General features: G+C 42.0%; 1 protein-coding gene across 1 annotated transcript; it reads left to right on the top strand.

The window, feature by feature from the left end:
- Positions 1-15,509: 15,509 nt before the first annotated feature.
- LOC147267795 (keratin, type II cytoskeletal 8-like) lies at positions 15,510-19,401 on the top strand. Its single transcript, XM_086198848.1, has 8 exons — positions 15,510-15,945; positions 17,034-17,303; positions 17,395-17,490; positions 17,576-17,740; positions 17,831-17,956; positions 18,053-18,273; positions 18,383-18,435; positions 18,546-19,401. Exons 1-8 carry the CDS (start codon positions 15,610-15,612, stop codon positions 18,668-18,670), a joined length of 1,392 nt encoding a protein of 463 aa, XP_086054974.1. The 5' UTR covers positions 15,510-15,609; the 3' UTR covers positions 18,671-19,401.
- Positions 19,402-19,984: the final 583 nt, after the last annotated feature.

Genomic DNA, 19,984 nt, shown 5'->3' with positions numbered 1-19,984 from the left:
CAGCGTTTGAAATCTCTCCAGGGAATCATTATTTCCTCGTGTAAACTGTCAGATTTAATTCTCTTAAACACATTAAAAGAACCCCAGAGGCAACACCTGCTGTCAATTGATCTCACTCAGGATGTGTCTTTACAGGACTCCATATTAAAAGAGTAAGACTGACAACTGTTTCATTACTTGGTTGTTTTTTTTTTTTTTTGTAAATGTCTCAGCTTGTGCAGCAGGTCTACATTCCTGTGTTAGCTTTGGGTGGGGACCGATGACTGAAGCAGGATCGCAATCTGCAGAGAGACACTGTGTACTCTTCTCTTGCAAAGGATGCAACTCATTTTAAATATTTGGTATAAATTTATATAATATATAAATTTATATGATATAAAAAATGAATCATTTTTTGGTGCACACTTTTTTTCATTTTCTCTGGCCACAAATGCTTTTACATCACTGTTAGCCCGCAGTTCTTCCTTGCCAAGATGATTCATCCCTTGCACCTATGTGGAAACATGAAGTAGTATGCTTCCAAAGAAAGGAGTCAAATACAAACACGTGAAGTACTCAAGTAAAAGTACTTCCTTGTCCACTGCTATGAATCACCTGTATCATTGAATATGTGTGTGCTGTTTTGATAAGCACTTTACTGACCTTGAGCATCACAGTTAGACGCTGCCAAATGTTTTGCAGGTCAGTGGAAAAAAAAAACCCTCCTAAACTGAAGACCACAACTACTGATGATGCTCTTTTGCACAATACTATTTAGCAAATAGTGTGGGACAAGTGTGTGGTAAAGCCAGATTCTGATTCTGATTCTGATTCTGATTCTGATTCAGAAAACTTTATTTATCCCTGTGGGAAGCAATTAAGGTAGCAGAGAGCAGTACAGTTGGTTACACAACAACAACACAACAACATACATAAGGTAAGGAAGTCTATACCTCCCAGGGTTAGCAGCAGTTGCTTTGTAAAGTGCATGATAGAAGTAGTAGTGCAGTAGAGGTAGTAGTGCAGAAGAAGTAGTAGTGTACAATACATAAGTAGCGTAATTACATTAATGAATGAGAAATACTTTGCAGATACTGTGGTATGTACAGGAGGAATCGTAGCACGAATAGAATATAAACATAATTGCAGCATATACAGGAAGTACAGGCGTACACTCGGTGTATGACAGGTGGCAAGTGGCAATCTTGTGGGTGGTACTAGGGGTCAGAGTGCAGGGAGTTCCAAGAGTTCAGGAGGAGGACAGCCTGGGGGACGAAGGTGGATCTCCTTCGCTGGGTCCTGCTGGCCAGACACAGTCGCCTGCGACCGGGTGGCAGCCTCTCAAATGCCGGGAAGAGAGCGTGGGAGGGGTCCTTCAGGATCTGGGCAGCAGAGTTGCTGCTCATACACAGCCGTCAGGGAGCGAACAGGAAGTCCAGTTATTTTGGAACAAAATACTATGGAAGTGGTTCTTCTCCTACCGGTTGATGGAACCAGCAGACCACTGAGAACGATAAGACTGATTCAGTAAATGTGTAGAAGAAGGTCAGTAGGATCTTGCTGCTGACAGAGACGTAGTTGAGTTTCCTCAGCAGGTGCATTCACTGGGGGCACTTCTTCAGGATCACCTCCATGTTAGAGCATGTATGAGTACACTATAAAAACACTATTTCACTCTTCAAGACTAAAATTCAGTTATTTCTGACTTGGATGGCAATGATTGGCTCAAATGTAGCTCACATCTTCAATTCTATCACACTGGAATGGCAGCGTGGTTTCAACCTCAGACTGTCCAACTGAACTAAGTCAAGCACTTGAAAGAACAAATAAAAAAAACATTCAATGTTAACTTATACAAACAGTTATTATGAAAGAAATAATCCCTAATCCACAGCACGAGACAACTCTTAATCCTGACATCCGCCTGTCTGGTCTAAAGTATACAAGTTTACTCTGGCGAAAAGAAAATCTAAACCACACTCTTAGACTAAGGCTTGGGTTTGGCACAGACATCATAATGGAGGCCAGTTCAGGTGTTGCGAGTCATTCTGTTTCCTCCCTCTTATCAAATCTTGTTTTGCTGTCATTCTGCTCTAACTTTCCCCAGTGTGACCCGTCATTCTTGAAGAACGTTATCTTGGCTAGACGATTCTTATTTGACTCCAATCATGTGTGGGATGCGTGTGCGCATGACCCTTAATAGGATAAGAGGAAGAAAATGGATGGATGGAAACAATATAAGCACTTCTACTTATAGCATTATCTGGGCCAGATATGAACAAACATATGAATGAGAACTTTTGTGTGCATATAAGAAGTCTTAGGTCTTACATGCAAAACAGCAACAACAAAAAAACACCCAAAAAGCTGTTGTATTTATACTTTTAGGGTGAGTGTGTGTCAAAACGATTAAATTAAATGTTAAATTTCAGACAATTATTACCGTGCTTTCTGTTGAGCTCACGTTAGACATCGCATACCTAAAAATAAGTTCAGTCAGTCAATTTACACAAGTTAATTAAGTAGAGCATTACAATTAAAGATGTTGGTCCCTGCAGCATACACCTCTCAGACAGCAGCAGGAGAGCGGTGAGAGCAGACACCTGCTGGAGTCAGAGCCTTCAGCTGAGGTTGAGGCAGGTGCAATCAAAACCACAACAATGACTACGGAGATACTTGGATGAAGCGGTGGCTTCGCTTTGTAGCAGGTTAAATAGTCACAAACCAACTACCTGGCCTTGTTTAAAACAGAATTCAAATTATAAAATGTGAGGGTGAAAGCTTATGCAATGCATGAAGGCCCTCGGGCGATGGTCAGGAGTCAGCGTGAGGTCACTGACTGCGACGCATGAATGAAGCATTTAAAGGTGCACAGATTTACATAAAAAAAAGGAGTTAAGTGCAGAAATTCATAGTACTGACACTTCCTTGTTACACCTCTTGCAACCATTCGAGGCATCTATTATTTTGTTGTATGACCTGTCAGAGAGGCTAGCTGCTTTAACAATATATCTATCACCTCAACCTGACACGAGTGATAATTGAAGTCCCTGCAGGGCAAAGCAGGAGGAGTCGCGTAAATGACTGCATTATTCTTGGGTAGCCAGCAGTTAGACCAGCCTTTAAACTGGACCAGTTCTGCTTCACCTATGCATCTCAACTATCATCTGACAAAACCAAGCTGTCCTGCCTCAAGGCTGGTGGTGTCTGGAGGCACTCCCACTGGGAGTGGAGCTCCTGTCCAATCCCTGCAGGTGCTTCTGGTGTTACAATGGTGTTAGCAAAACAGTTTGCTAATCAAAGTACTTAAACAACAGATAAGAAATACTGCTGGAAAACGTTTTTTTGCTCTCCTGGCTCTCCTCCTCCTCTCCTTTTTGGCTGAAAAACTTTCATCAAGGCTTTTTCGGATGTCTGCAATTAAAATAAGACTAAAATGGTCAGTAATCAAATAACTAATATGTGATGAAACTACTACTGATTTATCAATTTCATATTCATACTGACTCTGATTCCAAAGTCAAAACCACATTAAGAACACCACAAAGACACCCAGCTCACTTTTCATGAACTAAATTACCCTGTAACAGTTTTCTTTGGCTAAAATAAGATTGAAATGCTAAATTAAAATGGGATAAAAAGGGATGAGGAAGAATAAATTTGATAAAAACGAACACATCTGATGCTGAAGGGAGACTCATACCAAATTTAAACATTGCTGCCTCAACAGCTCTTTACTTTTTGCATTTGTGTGGTCAGCAAGATGAAAGACTTGTAAATCGGCTTTGGCGAGAAATCCTGCATGAAACAGACCTGTAACTTATATTTTTTGACCTGCTACAATATTTATGTCACCGTTCATGACAAATAATAACGATACATTCAAAAATCTAATCAATTGAAAAAACCCAAACCTCTCTCAACAAAAGCTATGTGTCAAAATGCCATAAAATGCATATGCAGCTAAATCACTCAACATCCAGCTGACAGGTTTCACTCACGCACAGTTATGACCGGTGGAGTGGTGGTATTGTAAAACATCAAAGACACACAGGTGGGGAATCTGTAACTGATATCTGAGGTGTGGGCTGTCCTACAAACCAATCGCTGGGTGTGCACACACTCGCGCTGTCATGCATCACTTTTACTGTAAAGATTATACAGGCGTGTCTGCCACAATCTGCCTGGTCCTGCATAGTGTTATGAATACTTCAGCAGCTTTAGTTGGGATTGCTTTTTTTCCATCGGATTTCCTTTGTAACGATGGAGTGAGAAGATGCCATGATGTGTTCGGAAAAATTCTCAACGATATTCACGTAGATAGTGAAAGTTTTTACCACTTTTGGCCCCAACGCTGTTTTTCTGGCTCTACAAATATTCATGATTTAGCATGAATGGATAAATTATCCTTCACAGCGAGCAGCCCCTCGTAACTAATAATCCAGTCAGTGCTTCATTTGACACTTCTGGACATCGCGTTCTTTTTAAGAGAAACAAACCAGAAGCTCCATGCATACCAAAGTTAGTCCTCGTTAGTCCACAAGGTTCGATGGACCAAAATTATTCACTTTGTACAACTCTGTAGGCAATATTCAGAAAACACTCCATGAACTTTCTCTGTTATGCAGATGATACCAAATTATATGGATGGCCTGCAATGTTCTGTTCGTTCTATTCTGTTTGGCTGACAAGACAAAGTGAAGTTATCTTAGTGAAGTCAGTAGTCGGCTCGCCACCACATCACCACCACCACCATCGCACATTATCCAATAATATAGCCATTCTTAGCAACATGAAAGGAACTTCGGAATCAGTATGACTATGAAAATCAGGTACTTCCTCCTTCAACACATTTTATTTGCATTCAACTGGATTACCCAAATTCTTTATTCTAAGGCAGCTCCAGCAAGAATCTAAGGAACCAGTAGTATTCTGAGGAACCACGAAGAGATTTGATTGATTGAGGCTCTTTTGGCCTCTCTGTATCTGTGAAAAATATCACAAGCATGGATTCTTCCTGAGTAACTGATAACAGATAAGTATGGTATTCAACTTCGCTAGAAATACCTCTTTTATCCATAAATGATCCTTTCTTCACTTCAGTCTTTAACTGTGTTTGTTGTTTCAAAGTTATCATATTAAATTTGACTCCTTTAATATCGTGAGGCCAAGGAGTTCTGTTGAAGCATTCTGTGAGCGTTCCAGTAACAGTGTTCTGGCAGCCAGTTGGAAAATAGGAGCACAAGTTAATGATTTCCAGCTATTAAAAGTGGGAGGTGTGAGATAAACGGGGCGGGGACGCTGAATGACATGTTCTTACTTTTCTTTCACTCGTTCAAACTCAAGTATGCAGCTATGTGCCAAGAAGTTGTAGCAATTTCTCATGTAACAATTACACACCTCATCCCTGATTCACAGTTTTACTCACACTACTACGCACACACACACACACACACACACACACACACACACACACACACAAAAACAGTTTTGCAAAGCTATCCTTATTTGGACATTACATTAATTTCCATTCATGTGGAAAGCCTAACCCGAGCTCTAATCCTACACAATGGATGTCTAATCCTAATTTACCTAACCTTAATTCAGACTTCAACTCTAATTTTGATCAGGAATTTAGAAATTACATCGTGCAGAATTAGGAATGGTGTTTGGCACCCACGAGGACTAGAGGTGCTGATAAGGTTAGTGTTCATAGCAGGAAAGGTAACAAAAAACAGGTTTACTCGTACACAACATACACGCATCCACATGAGGGACGCCTGGTAGTGATGCGTGTGTGTAATGGCAGGATATCAGTTGCTAGGCGCTGCTTCAACAATAACATGAGGTGGCTACACACTAGTCATTACAATTGTGGGAGAAGAATGCAGTCTGTCAGATAACGACAGATTCATGTTATTTTTTATGGTGAGATGTTGCTCCAGTTAAGCTGCTTAGCACTAAACTAACATTGTCTTTTGCATGTAAACATGAAAACATACCATTTGAGACTCAGTGTTGCATGGTACGTGCAGAAAAACCAAACTTCAACCTGTCTGTGGTGATTTCAGCCCAACAAGTACAGTACATCATGCATGTCAGCAACAGTGAATGGAATTTATGTGAGGGGTTGTGTGGATATGGCCCTACTGTTTTTTTGATTTAAAAAAATAAAAAATTAGCATTGAAATTAGTCCAGTCATTGTTCAGTGCATGCAGAATTAGAGGAAATGCAATTGAAAAAAAAACAAAAAACAAAATGAACTCCTGCATCTATGCCCCCTTCACTTCCAAATCAAACTTCATCTGTAACTCCCATGCAGTTGCAACACCAAACAGGTTTTAATGTTGACTGAGCAGCCAGCGAGCAGACACACCCTTTACAACCTGCTTGTTGTCCAATTCAGTGAGCAGATCAAGCCTGAGCAGCAGTAAATTCTCTTCATATTAAGTGTTGATAGATGTGTAGTTTGAGATTTCTGGCTGTCTGGCTCGCTGTGAGGTCAGTGACGGTTGTCATCCTGTGAAGGATCGATTGGGTGAGTGGGTTATGTCAGAGGAATGCATTCACTGCTGGCCCAACAGAAAGACCTGCTTTAACAACCTGTTGGAGTGATTGCTCAGCGTGCAGCCCCTCAGCTTTGCAGTGGAAGACATTGACAGAAAATGTATCAATAACCTAAAATCGTCAGGTCCGGGTCCGTTCCTGGAAACTACAGTACATTTAAAAGAATGCTATTTGGGGTTGGACATGTTTGAACTGTTCTAAACTGATCCAAAAAATATTGAAATAACTGAATCATGATGCTGATTTGTAAAGAATATGCTTTGTCCTATTATTCATCAAGATGATCAACATCAAACATTTCAATGTTTACTGTATGACTGGGGTTTGGAACTGACCAGCGGCAGTAAGTGGGACATGGTGGGACTCTTGTGACCCCACCTGAACATCCAAACCATCCAAAAAAGCAACAAACCAAATTGCACATGAACAGCATTTTGGTCCTTTGACCCTGACCTTTGACCCCTGCTATCTCAATCTGGACCGAATGAGATAGGTCTAATAATACTGTTTAATTAAGCATGCTGACATTAAATTCAATACAGGGCAAAATAAATAATGATCTGATAATGGAGCTGAAAGGTAAATTGAGTATGCCAACATTTTTCTTCAACAGACCTTGAAAATCGGAAGCTAATTCTACAGCAAACGCATTTTGGGGTCCACTTGAAAACATTTCCTGATTGGAAGCCAATCAGAGCTTCCTGCAATGCTTTGAAATGATTCTATTACATGAATCTGAGGGACTTGTTTTTCTTTCCACAACACAGGCAGAGCAGGTGATGATCAATCTAGCACACCTGTTAATACAAATTACCTCACAAACACAGTGGATGATCAAAGAAACTCTGTGACATCATGCAAATGCAGGTGTTCATAAGTTACTACTCGCACAGGCCAGCCTTTGATTGCGTCGCTAGGTTTTTATGTGGCCAGACAACTGACGTTATCTCCCCTGCCTGACGGAGAGTGAGTCATGGAGTCTGTGCCCGGGTCCCCACAGTTACAATGTGTGTGGGCTACAAATGAGTGAAACTATATCTCATGGTGATCATGAAGTATTCCCAAACACCTTAGCATACAAACGCACAGCTGATTTTACAACTCTGTGTTGAATGAATTAATAGTAGCGAGTCAGCAATGCAGCTGAGCTCGTTAGTGTTGAATCCCTGAGAGTTTTATGAGATTCCCATTATTGTCTTATTGTTTGACACCTTTAGTGCAGGTTAACAACATTCTCCTGTCTTGGCTGCTGGGCGTGTTCCTGTAGCAGATGGTGAAACTATGAGCTCTAGATTAATATGCAACCTCAAGACACACCCACAACTTTATGAAGACGCCAAAACAAGCATGGAGGGGTGTGTTTGTGTGTCCAAATGTTTCAGATTTTCTCTTTTGTGTTAGCTCAATATGGTAGATAAACTGTTTGATTATGCTTCACGTTAGAGAGGATGTTGGTCGACCGACTTTGCTGAACTTTGGCTGCAAAGAACACACTGCTGTCACTCCCTCTCAGATGGTAGAAATAAACAGTTAAGACTGAAGTAGAAGTAGAGAAGCGAAGAAGATACTCGATAAAGTACTAATTTGTCCGACTGACTCAAGTTAAAGTAAAGAAATAGAAGCTCTTGCATCTGGTCAGAAGTATCAAGTAAAATGTCACGAGCCTTTTGGGTCCCAAAAGTGGTGATCTGCCCATTTCAGTCTTGCATCAGAACTAAAGAGTGTGTGGTTTCAAGTGTAAGGATCAGAAAGTACAAATCTCTCAAATAAAGAGTTAAGAACAGATAAATGAAAAATCTACTTAAAGTAGAGTAACAAAGTATTTGTACTTCGTTACCTCCCATCACCGAAAGAGATCATAGCATCACTGACAAGAGTCCGACACTTGCAAGTCTCAAGGGTTGAGGCACTGTGGTGAGAATTAAGCAAATCAAATCAAGTCCCTGCTGTAAGTCAAGCAAGTTACAAGTCGAGTCTCAAGTCTTGAAAAACACGTAAGAGTTCAGTCTATTATCTGTTGGTCATGCAACTCGAAGACCTCTACACCTAAGACTTGTGGCTCGAGCCAAGTCTGCCCCCATGCTACGACGCTCTACGGATAAACCGAACTGTTGTGGAAGAAGTTTTGTTAACACACACTTGACTGAACCCTGTAAAATAGAAGTTTCTGGCAAACCGCAAAAACTTGATCCTTGATGTGGCTCTTGTCAATGAGTGAAAGAAAACATGTCAAGTGTGTGTGTGTGTGTGTGTGTGTGTGTGTGAGTGAGAGACAGAGAGAGAAAGAGAGAGAGACAGAGAGAGAGAGAAAGAGAGAGAGACAGAGAGAGACATAGAGAGAGAGAAAGAGAGAGAGAGAAAATGCTGTTTCTATGGTTGGACTAAGGACAGAAACTACATATGACATGAGTTTGTATGCGAGTGAAAGTTTTTCCTCACTCCTACTACAAATACCAGTCTATCCAGTCTTCTCTGCCATGCCCCACTGAGTTCTTTGCATTCCAGCACTGGTCACGTGATTAGTCTCATAATTGTAGTTTTCTTGTAATTAAAGTACCGGCTAATTATTAATGGAATGCATATGGTAATATGTTTATCTGAAAGGTTGTTGCCAGAGAGATTAATATTCGTGAGAATGTAATCAAGACTGGGTTTGTGTGTGTGCTTTTTTTATTCTCTGCCTTCTAGTGTTCTTTTTTGACAACATCAAAAATGATAAAATGGTCACGCTCTCATCTGCTGTCTGTCTGAAACATTTTAATATCATCCTCTTTTAAAGGAGAGAGCCACCATGAGGTTGGCAGAGATTTATGACTTTCACAACCTGCTGCTTATTTCAGGATCCTGCTCTGCTCTAACATGGGAATATGCACATCAGATACGGAGCAGACCACCAAAATCTCTGAGAATTATCAAGAGCTACACCTTCAGCGTATTTCAACCTCATCGGTACACCGCTACTTGTGGCTGTTCGTAATAATTTTATCGGTAATACAAAGAGTATTTGATGATCGTGCTCGTGCAACCAACCACGAGCAGTCTACAGGTAGTTAACTATGCAATTTACTTGAAACAAACAAAGAGGCAAAAGTAAATTACCCCAAGACATGGAGGGGAGGCTGAGCTGCTCCACAGGTTCCCTCAACTCAAGGCAAAGCAGCAGAAAGTTTAGATGTCACTGCCTAAAGCCAGAGACAGCAACTATTAAGTACTTGTCTTCTTGAGAATGATGTCTTTGGCCTTTGGTTGTAAACAGAGTGACATATAATAGTGTCATTTTTCACTTTTACAACAAGAATGCCGGAGTTAAAAAAGCAGTTAAAAAAACTAAAATTCCCCCACATGAAGCAGCAGCAGCAGCAGCAGCAGCAGCAGCAGCAGCAGCAGCAGCAGCAGCAGCAGCAGCAGACAAGAGCAGTGTTCACACGTGCAGGGAAACATCCCCACTGTTAAGATGACATGAAGCCTTGCTAAAACCCCCTTTCTTCATCGGTCATCGTGTGTTTGCCTGTGACAGATATTTTACTGCACATCTGCAACACAAACACATTTCTGTATCAGCTTATTTTACTTGAAGAGGACACAAAATGCTTGATGCAGATTGTTGACCTCTGACCTGATCTCCAGCTTTTATATCTAAAACTCTGAACTTGACTCATTTTATTTCTTTATTGGAAGACTCTGACAAGAAGACTGTCAGGCTTCACCACCACCGAAGAAGTGGTCAGCACTGTGGCCTCACAGCAAGAAGGTTCCTGGTTCCAGTCCCGGCTCCAGCACGGGATCTTTCTGTGTGAGTCTCCATGTTCTCCCTGTTCCTGTGTGGGTTCTCTCTGGTACTCCAGCTTCCTCCCACAGTCCAAAGACATCAAGAGGGGACGAGGCTGATTGATACTCTAAATTGACTGTAGGTGTGACTGTGAGTGTGAATGGTTGTCTGTCTCTATGTGTTGGTCCTGTGATGGACTGGTGACCTGTCCAGGGTGAAACCCTCCCACCCCCAACCCTTAACAGGATAAGCAGTAGATAATAGATGGATGGATGGAATGATGGCCCCCAAAGGACATAACGATTAAAGACATATTTTGACATGTAGTTTCATGACATCATGGGTCACCTGATTTCACAGAGATAAATAAAAGTGACCGTAGACAATGCCACTCAGTTGGGATCCTTGCGTGTTGATGACCCAAAATCTCTGGTCCCACTGCCACCTCAAATAACTTAGATTTAGACACAGATTTCTCCGACACTGGATATCATTGGAAATACTGGGGATATAGAAAGACTACAACAAAACAAAATATACGGCAATAGGCTCTTACATGAAACGTTATACCTTTAAATAACATCTACCACACATTCTCGTCATATAACACATTCTCAGACGAGAGGTGCAGGCATTGCTGATCCATTTACAGGTCGAACATGCCTTTTTTTTTTTTTTTTTTTGCTTGCAGGCTCTTTCATACACACTATTTAGAATAAAAAAGCCAAGCTTGCCAAACTACACTTAAGAGACGTGTCCCCACCCAGTTGACACACCAAACGGAAATTGCAAGCTAACCTGACTGATTTAGTTTTGTTTGTTAAGTTGAGATAAGAAACAGAATCACTTCACAAGATGCCGTTCTTATCGGTTTTAATTCTGTGAATAAAGCAGCATTTCGATGGCGCATTATGCAACACAAGTTTTGATGTTGAGTTTGCAATGCATGTAATATTTTCTCAGCATAAACATTTACTGCAATAATATCGCCTTGACATGATTTAGTTCCCACTCGGGTGTCAAGAGTCATCAGTGTGATAGTAAAGAGTGAGGAATGTGCAGGTAGAAGGTGGAGATGGCAACACTTTCACTGACCTTTCTTTTTACGGGCATTCTTGTCTTTTGTCCTTTAGAGAAAAGCATTCATCCAGGGCCTATAATTACACAATTACTTTTTCCTCATCGGCAGTGGAATAAAGATGACATAAACAAAAAACATTCAAGATGAGTTATTCAGTATTTAAATAAATATTTTGACTGAAACGTAAAGAGGGATATGCTCCATCATAATGCAATATTGCATTTGTTTCTTTGATTTAACTTGCAAAAAAAAAAAACTTTTTTCTGTGTGTTGCATGTTTACATGATGAGACTAACTTTAATGCCTTCAATCAATTCACATTCCCAAGACAAAGAATGCAAAGTCTTTAACAGATAGATGCACCATTGTTAACACACCGTGTGCACCAATAAGCTCTCCAAGGCCCCGCTAACTTATACTCAAGAGCAGATTTTAAATAATTAGCTCATGAATCTTTGCTAAATCACATCATCCCACACATTCGGTATAAGGACCTTCAACATGTTTACGTGTGTTTGCATGTTTAGTTGTTTCGCATGTTTTATGCTGGCCTGTCCGTTAACAAACACAAAGAGACGAAACCACCGCAACTCGTGTCAAACATTTTCAAGTCGTCAAGTCATAAAGGTTGCTGTTCCAGAGAAATCTAACCTGTCATTCTATGTTTAATGAACAGTTCAATAATGTCAGGGTTCGGGGCCAGCTCCTGTGGCCTCACCCTGCCTGGCCAACGCCTTTGTGTGGTTGTGATTTATTAACATCATGTGGCACTCAAGTATGCGCACTGCTCTTAAAATATGTCGCAGCAGGAGAAAACAGCCAGAGAGATACAGGTGTCGACGCGCAGTAAAAGTCCACGCAACATAATTTCTCATTGGATTCTGTGCGTCTATTTGAATTTTATAGGAAGCAAAAGCAGCGTATAAATTGACTTCAAATACCTGTTAGACAGCAGAGATTTGAGCTTTAGAGTAAAGTTCCACACCATGGTAGAAATTAAGGCATGTGCATGTGAAAAGTTAGGGAAGAATGAAAAAGAATGCAGGCCTCACCTCCACTAAAGGTGCAGAGGAGAAGAAACAAATGTGTTAGTGTTTGAGAACAGAATGAACGGGTGTGGCGAAATCAAGCACAGAGGGAATTAAGCTACTGCTGAATCTGAAGCACATTGTTTCCTCCACAAAAAAAGGATGTTCCCCCAAACAAAACCCATTACAATGTAAAACGATGCGCAACATTTTGGGTGGCATCATTCTGGCATCAATTATTTTGCTTTTTGTCGTAATAAGACACTGCTTAAGGCCTCAGGCGTTTGGTTAATTCAAATCTACTTAATGATTATCCTCTGTTTGTACTGATCTATTTTCGGTGTCTTGTGACTACTTAATTACCTCTACTGCTCACTCTGACTACGTGAACGATAAAACAACATAAAACGCAACAATGAATAAGACAATCCTGCGTAGCTCGAGCTAATTGAAGCACATTTTGCTGTTAATACTCACAAAATACTGAATTATTTATCATTTTCCAGTCATGACGGAGCAGTTGATTGAGCAGCAGTCATGTAAACCTCATCACGTACACAAAAGGACACATCCTGAATATGTCCATGAGAACAAAAGAGAATGGATTTATGACAAACGAACATGAGTGACGTTCCATTTGAAGGTGCCACAAGGCAGAAAAACAGCAGCAGCATGCTACACATGGACCAGTTTTACCGCTCAGTTTTAGATACGACCGCGGCTCTAACTGGATGAGCTGCATGTCGATCCTGCTTCAGAACCAAATGTGACCCAGGGACAAGGTCACAAGGCACCAGGAGGAAGGAAAAAAAAAGGATACATTCAAACTGGCATGTTTAAATCTTTGAAGCTAATGAGCGAGCACCAACACACCCCTCACCTGTCTCTTGTGGGATTTGTTGTCATTTGTTTTCCCGTTTTATAGGTGCACTTAATTCTACTGCTATTTTGGAAGTAATCAAAGCCGCTGTGTTTGTTCATGTAATTTTGCAAAAACTATAGAATAAGTGGGAGGGTAAAATGGGAGGGCTATATCACAAATCTGAGGAGGAATTCCCTTTAATGCCAGGCGACCTGGGCCTGTGTAACAGTGACTCTGGTGCAGGAAGAGAAGTGCATACATGGAAGTATATCTTGGTCGTATATTGTGCAACATTTCAGCTAAAACAAGAAACCCTTTACAAAGAAAAAAATATGCCATCCAACAGCTGCGGGACAGAGTGACCATCAATGACACGGACAACCTTAACATAGTTCTACTAAGTAGCAATTTCTTCCCTTCTCGTAGGAGGGAGGGAAGGGGGGAGGGGTGCTGAAGCTAACACTCCCCAGACAATGAGACACAACCCCACAATGAGTCTTAACCACATTCCTCGATACCCTATTCGGTCCGACCCCCCAACCATCCCACCATCATTCTTTCCTTTCCAGAACTTTTGCAGTGGTCTTCAGGGGAACCGGGACAGGGCTCACACAGTGTGTGTACCACCCCCCCCCCCCACCCCCCTTACGACTGACAGTCAGTGGTATCTTCAGGTGACCGCCCATACAGGTGACAATAATTCGACCAAATACACCTTGTCACACACATCATGATTAAACCTGGTGATGTAATACGTGAGGTCACAGCTGACATTAGATTGTGTTTCCATATGCGTCTTGAGCTTCTTACTCTGACTGGATCTTGCCTCACTCCTCTTTATGCAAGTAAACATGCACATTGCTTCTGTTTTTACAAATGGGTTAATGTTGTTTTCTGGTTGAAAAAACGATTTTACCAATATCTTTTTTTTTGTAATTCATCCACACTAGTATAAAACAAGGGGGTGGCATGGCTCAGAGGCAGAGTGGCCGTCTGGTAACCGAAGGGTCGCTGGTTTGATCCTCACTTCCCCAGGTGACCATGTTAAAGTGTCCTTGAGCAAGATACTGAACCCCTAACTGCTCCTGTTGGCCCTGTGATGGACTGGTGACCCGTCCAGGGTGAACCCCGCCTCTCACCCAATGTCAGCTGGGATAGGCTCCAGCCCCCTCCCCGCGACCCTTAATTGATAAGCGTTATTGAAAATGGATGGGATTGGATGGATAGTATCAAATAAAAATTCACCGTTTAAAAATAAAAATTATGATGGGATGTATAATGTCTTACTGTACCTACAATAACGATAATATCAGGATACAGGGTTCTGGGATTTTCGACATATTACAAGACAGTTATTCGATCACGATATTCCACTACCAGAAGAAGGGAACCTAAAGGATCCTCCAACAGGACTTCGATATTAATTAAATGTTTCGTCAGTTTCATACAACGGTGAATTTGTCAGCACACAGAATACAATTTAAAAAAGTACAGAGTCTTAGATTAGTGGCTTATCAAAACACATACCAGAAAATACATGGCAACAGGAGGATCCGTTTAGATAGAACTGCAGCTGTTTTAATTAAATTATTAATAGTTAACACTGGAGTACAATTTTTGTATCTCAAGAGAAACTATAACATTTTATCATGTCGATATTTTGTTCTACCAATACAGTTACAGTTGGATTAGATTTAGCTTGGTTTACCCTCACTATCAGCAGAAAATCTGTCATCAGAAAAGAAATTAAAACATGAACAAATCCTATAAGTCAAAGTTCGATCCTGCGGAGAGTTAGGATTTCCACAGCCTGACAACCAAAATGCTGTCCTCTTCAATGTCTTTATATTTTCTATGAAACGTAAGTAAATTATGAACTGGCATACTGCTCATAAACCCCAGAAAAAAGCCGACCTATGACAAGCAGCTATCACAATAAACTTTATAGCTCTTAGAGAAGCTTTGTTTTCTTACACAACCACATTTTCTCTCTTATCTGCCCCTCGCTCTCTCCTCTGTTTCAGCCCATTTCAGTGCTGGGTGTGTCACAGCATATCTTCTGACAATCCTTCCCTACCTGTTTTACTGGACTGGCCTTTCCTGTTATTCAGAGCCAGAGGCGTGTGGGCCGGCAGAGGGCAGGCTGTGCAGTAAAAGTGAGAGGACAGGTCGAAGTGAGGAGGACCCTCCTCCTGGCTCAGCATCGACATAAAAGCAACCAGCGTTTGCTGTCAGACACTCAGAGGGACTTGACTCTCCTTTGGAAGCCTTCACATCTCCAGTTCTCCATTCTGCTTTGATAAGCTCCACCACTCCAACAAGATGATAAGGTCACAGAGGTCGTACTCCGTCCAGAACTTTGGCAGCAGCAGCAGGAGGTCTGTGGCGCAACCAGTGGGCAGCTTCTCCATTAAGAGCAGAACCAGTTACGGTGTTGGCGCTGCTGCTGGTGGTGGTGGCTTCTCTTCAGCAAGCGGTGCAGGTGGTTTTGGTTCTGCAAGTTATTATGTGCCACCACCAATCACCAATGTCCAAGTCAACCAGGGTCTGCTGGCCCCTCTTAACTTGGAGATCGACCCCACCATCCAGGCTGTCCGCACCCAGGAGAAGGAGCAGATCAAGTCCCTCAACAACCGCTTCGCCTCCTTCATCGACAAGGTTGGTTCCTTAATCAGTTGATCTCATAGTTTATTGTAGGCCTCACTGTTAACCTGCCTCTCTAGCAGCTTTCAAAAGTGATTTTGTTTGACAAGCGGTGAAGTCAAATGTGTAAGACAGAGTATCATCAGTCTACTTTGAGCCCAAGCCTTGAAGCTGCTGAGCGCTACAAGCAGACTTTCAGTTGACTGACAAAGCCAGAAAGCAGTGAGTCTTATCTCTGTGCTGTAACCATCAATGAATTACAACTTGTGGGAGAAGGAAATGCGATATAGAAAAATAAATCTCAAAGCTGCCTCATCTCACAATTGCAATCCCATCCAAAATCTATCTCTAAAAGAGTTGGCTGGAAGCCTGTGGTGCCCAGTATCTAAACATGGGAGGGGATTATATTCCTGTGACGTGCCCATGCGTTTCCTTGGGAACTGGCTGGGAGACTATAGATCTGCATTCTGCCCACAGAGTCCAAAGGCTGCTACTTGTACTTTCACAAGTTAGCTGGCTGTCATGAGCAGCAGGAAGTACAGATCAAAGCAACTGAAAGCCGCTGGCTGGTTCTTGATGCAGCAATAACATTTTATAGTAATTATGAGTGTCTTCAAGTGGCCAAAAAATAATAATACCTTCATACTGTGAAACAACAGCTGCTTTGTCTCCTGTTGTTTGTCTGCCACACCTAGTTTTTTTTTATGACTGTGGTGACTGTCGGGCCCTTCAAGCCAAACAGAGTGTGTAGGATGACTTACTGCCAAGAGATGCTGAAACACTAACAGCTGCATATATAGTGTCAGACTCGCTGGAGCACATAACATCATTTATCGAGAGAAAGTGTTGTCTTTTACAGCTTTGTGCAATGTGCAAGCAAAGATAACTGTTCCGGAGTCACAGTGTTGTGACTGAAGGGTGTGGCTATGCAGATATGTACTCTTGGCTCAGTCATGTGGTTAAAGGTGAAGCATTTGAAATGACACACCCTACAAATCCTTCATCCTTCATTCCTTTTACAAATTACTTACTTTATTTCTACTCACTGTTGATCCTGATATCCACATTTATATCAGGTGATTTGACCATCATGTCGTCCACAGGTACGTTTCCTGGAGCAGCAGAACAAGATGCTGGAGACCAAATGGAGCCTTCTGCAAGACCAGACCACCACCCGCTCCAACATCGATGCCATGTTCGAGGCCTACATCGCCAACCTGCGCAGACAGCTCGACGGGCTGGGCAACGAGAAGATCAAGCTGGAGGGAGAACTGAAGAACATGCAGGGCCAGGTGGAGGACTTCAAGAGGAAGTATGAAGATGAAATCAACAAACGTGCAGCTGCAGAGAACGAGTTTGTGCTCCTGAAGAAGGTGCGTATACATCAGGATCAGTCTTCAAACTCTCCACTAATGGGATTTAATTCAATGTTGCCTTTTGCAATGTCATTTAATTTCTCTCCAGGATGTTGATGCTGCCTACATGAACAAGGTGGAGCTGGAGGCCAAGGCCGATGCTCTTCAGGATGAGATCAACTTCCTCAGGGCTGTCTACGAGGCTGTATGTCTTTGACTAGTTTATTCCTTATTTATTCAGTAAAAAGGACAAAAACTTTACTATTTTGACCAAACCTCTTGTTCTGTAGGAGCTTCGCGAGCTGCAGTCCCAGATCAAGGACACCTCTGTCATTGTGGAGATGGACAACAGCCGTAACCTGGACATGGATGCCATCGTGGCTGAAGTACGCGCTCAGTATGAGGACATTGCCAACCGCAGCAGGGCAGACGCAGAAAGCTGGTACAAACAGAAGGTGAGTGCAAAGCAAAGCCAAGCCACTTGCACATACCTTGCTACCTCTGACTCCCGTTCTTGACATATCTTGTTACATTCCTCACTCCAGTATGAGGAGATGGAGACCTCTGCTGGGCAGTATGGTGATGACCTTCGCACAACCAAGGCTGAGATTGCTGAGCTGAACCGCATGATTGCTCGCCTGCAGAATGAGATTGAGGCAGTCAAGGGACAGGTGCAGTACATTTCATGAACTCCTGAAGGATAATATTTAATTATCAAGACCTTTCAAAAAGGATTTGTACTTACGAAACAAATGCTCTTTCTACAGAGAGCCAGCCTTGAGGCTCAGATCGCAGAGGCTGAGGAGCGTGGTGAGCTGGCAGTGAAGGACGCCAAGCTCCGCATCAGGGAGCTGGAGGATGCTCTCCAGAGAGCCAAGCAGGACATGGCCCGCCAGGTCCGCGAATACCAGGAGTTGATGAATGTCAAGCTGGCCCTGGACATTGAAATCGCCACCTACAGGAAACTGCTGGAGGGAGAGGAGAGCAGGTGGGCTCAGCTTGAATATTTACTGCTTTACATCCATTTACTGTTTCTTTACTGAAGCATTAGCCTGAACTCTGAATTAAACATTCATTCGACTTCATTTCACCACCAGACTGGCAAGTGGAGGTGCCAGCGCAACCATTCATGTGCAGCAATCCTCAGGAGGTGAGTTTTAGATGCTGTGAGGTCCTTATGAGTAGCAGTTCACTCAAGATCGCTCTGACAAATGAATGCATCAATACTAATATCTGCTTGTTAACGCCTTTGTGCTTCAGGATTCTCCAGCGCCAGCTCAGGTGGTGGATTTGGCTTCGGCGGCAGCAGCATGGCTGGTGGTTATGGTGGCTCCATCACCAAGTCCACAGTCTCAACAAGCAGTTCAAGCAGGAGATACATTTAAAAAGGAGAGCATCCCCCCTTTCCTTTCAGAAACTCTTGAATTGGATCTAAATCTACGTACCCTTTCATGGTGCTATGCGACATCATTATGCATGTTCAGCATGTATAATATTCCCAAAAATCAGTGGTTGACAGAATCACATTAGTTTTAAACCAAAAACCTCATTGGATTGTGTTACACTGCCACCAGTTGTGTTCCAAGAATCACTGGCTGCATTTCTTTCTCTATAATCTTCATCATCATTTAAGAGTTTCTGAAGGTAAAAATCTAAATGGGCCCCGTCAGCAGTGAGGCAAACGTCTTCACGTTCCCACACTGTCTTCCAAGAAATAGTGTTAAAACTAAGCAGGGAAAACATTTGCAAATCTTGTCATCTTGTATTGTAGTGACCTGCTCAGAAGGACATAACAGTTCTGTTTGAACACTCCAGTTCTCAGTTCACGTCTCTACTCTAATCACTGATTGCTGACACGTGTAAATGAGCAAGTCACTGATCAGGTCTGATCAATGATGTACTCCAAAAAGGTTTACAATTATGGTGCATATGTTGAACTGATTGGTTACCGCCTTGCTCTTTGTATTGATCTGCCAAATATTTCCCTACTTTGTTTTACATTTCCTCACCTTAATGCTACGACTATATCGAAACCAGATTTATTTCTTAAAGGCCCTCTTGGCAACATGAATGAAAACAGTTGCTGCAAAAATCTGAATAAAATCTGAGAACCAAAGTTTGTGTTTCATGCTCATCATTTTTGTGTGTGAAAAATGCCCTTTAACTTTCTAGTTCGATTGATATTTGTGTGTGTGAGCGTTTTAGCAATGTGGAAATGTCCACATTGTGAAGTTCACATGAGGGCAGTGTTGCACCGAATATTCACCTCCTGCTCCTTAGCGCCGACTCTAAATCCACATCATCCCAACTACTTTTTGGTCACAATCAGCACACCGTGAAAGCACACGCAAACTGGACATTTGATGAAAAAAGGCTTTGGGTGGTCTGAGTACACACTCAGATTTTCACTGCAAAAAAAAAAAAAAAAAAAAAAAGACCCTGCAAAACTTTGATGGGGCTTATTCAAGTTGATCTCCTGATGCACCCTTTTAACAGATTCTCTGGAAAAAAAACAAAAAAAAACAGACTGCTTTCTCACACACACACACACACACACACACACACACAGGCTCAAAGATTTAACATGGGGATCACATAAACAACTCAGGTCATAGAAAAACAGCAAAAAAAAGCTTGTACAAGACTGGCCATCCTCCCAACTGAAACAGCTCTTTTCAAAGGGTTAATGGTGGACATTG

Source organism: Aulostomus chinensis, chromosome 3, assembly GCF_037954235.1.
Source record: "Aulostomus chinensis isolate RoL2024-O1b breed Wild chromosome 3, RoL_Achi_v1.0, whole genome shotgun sequence".
Classification (NCBI taxonomy): Eukaryota; Metazoa; Chordata; class Actinopteri; order Syngnathiformes; family Aulostomidae; genus Aulostomus; species Aulostomus chinensis.
This window is presented reverse-complemented; position numbering and strand designations above follow the sequence as displayed.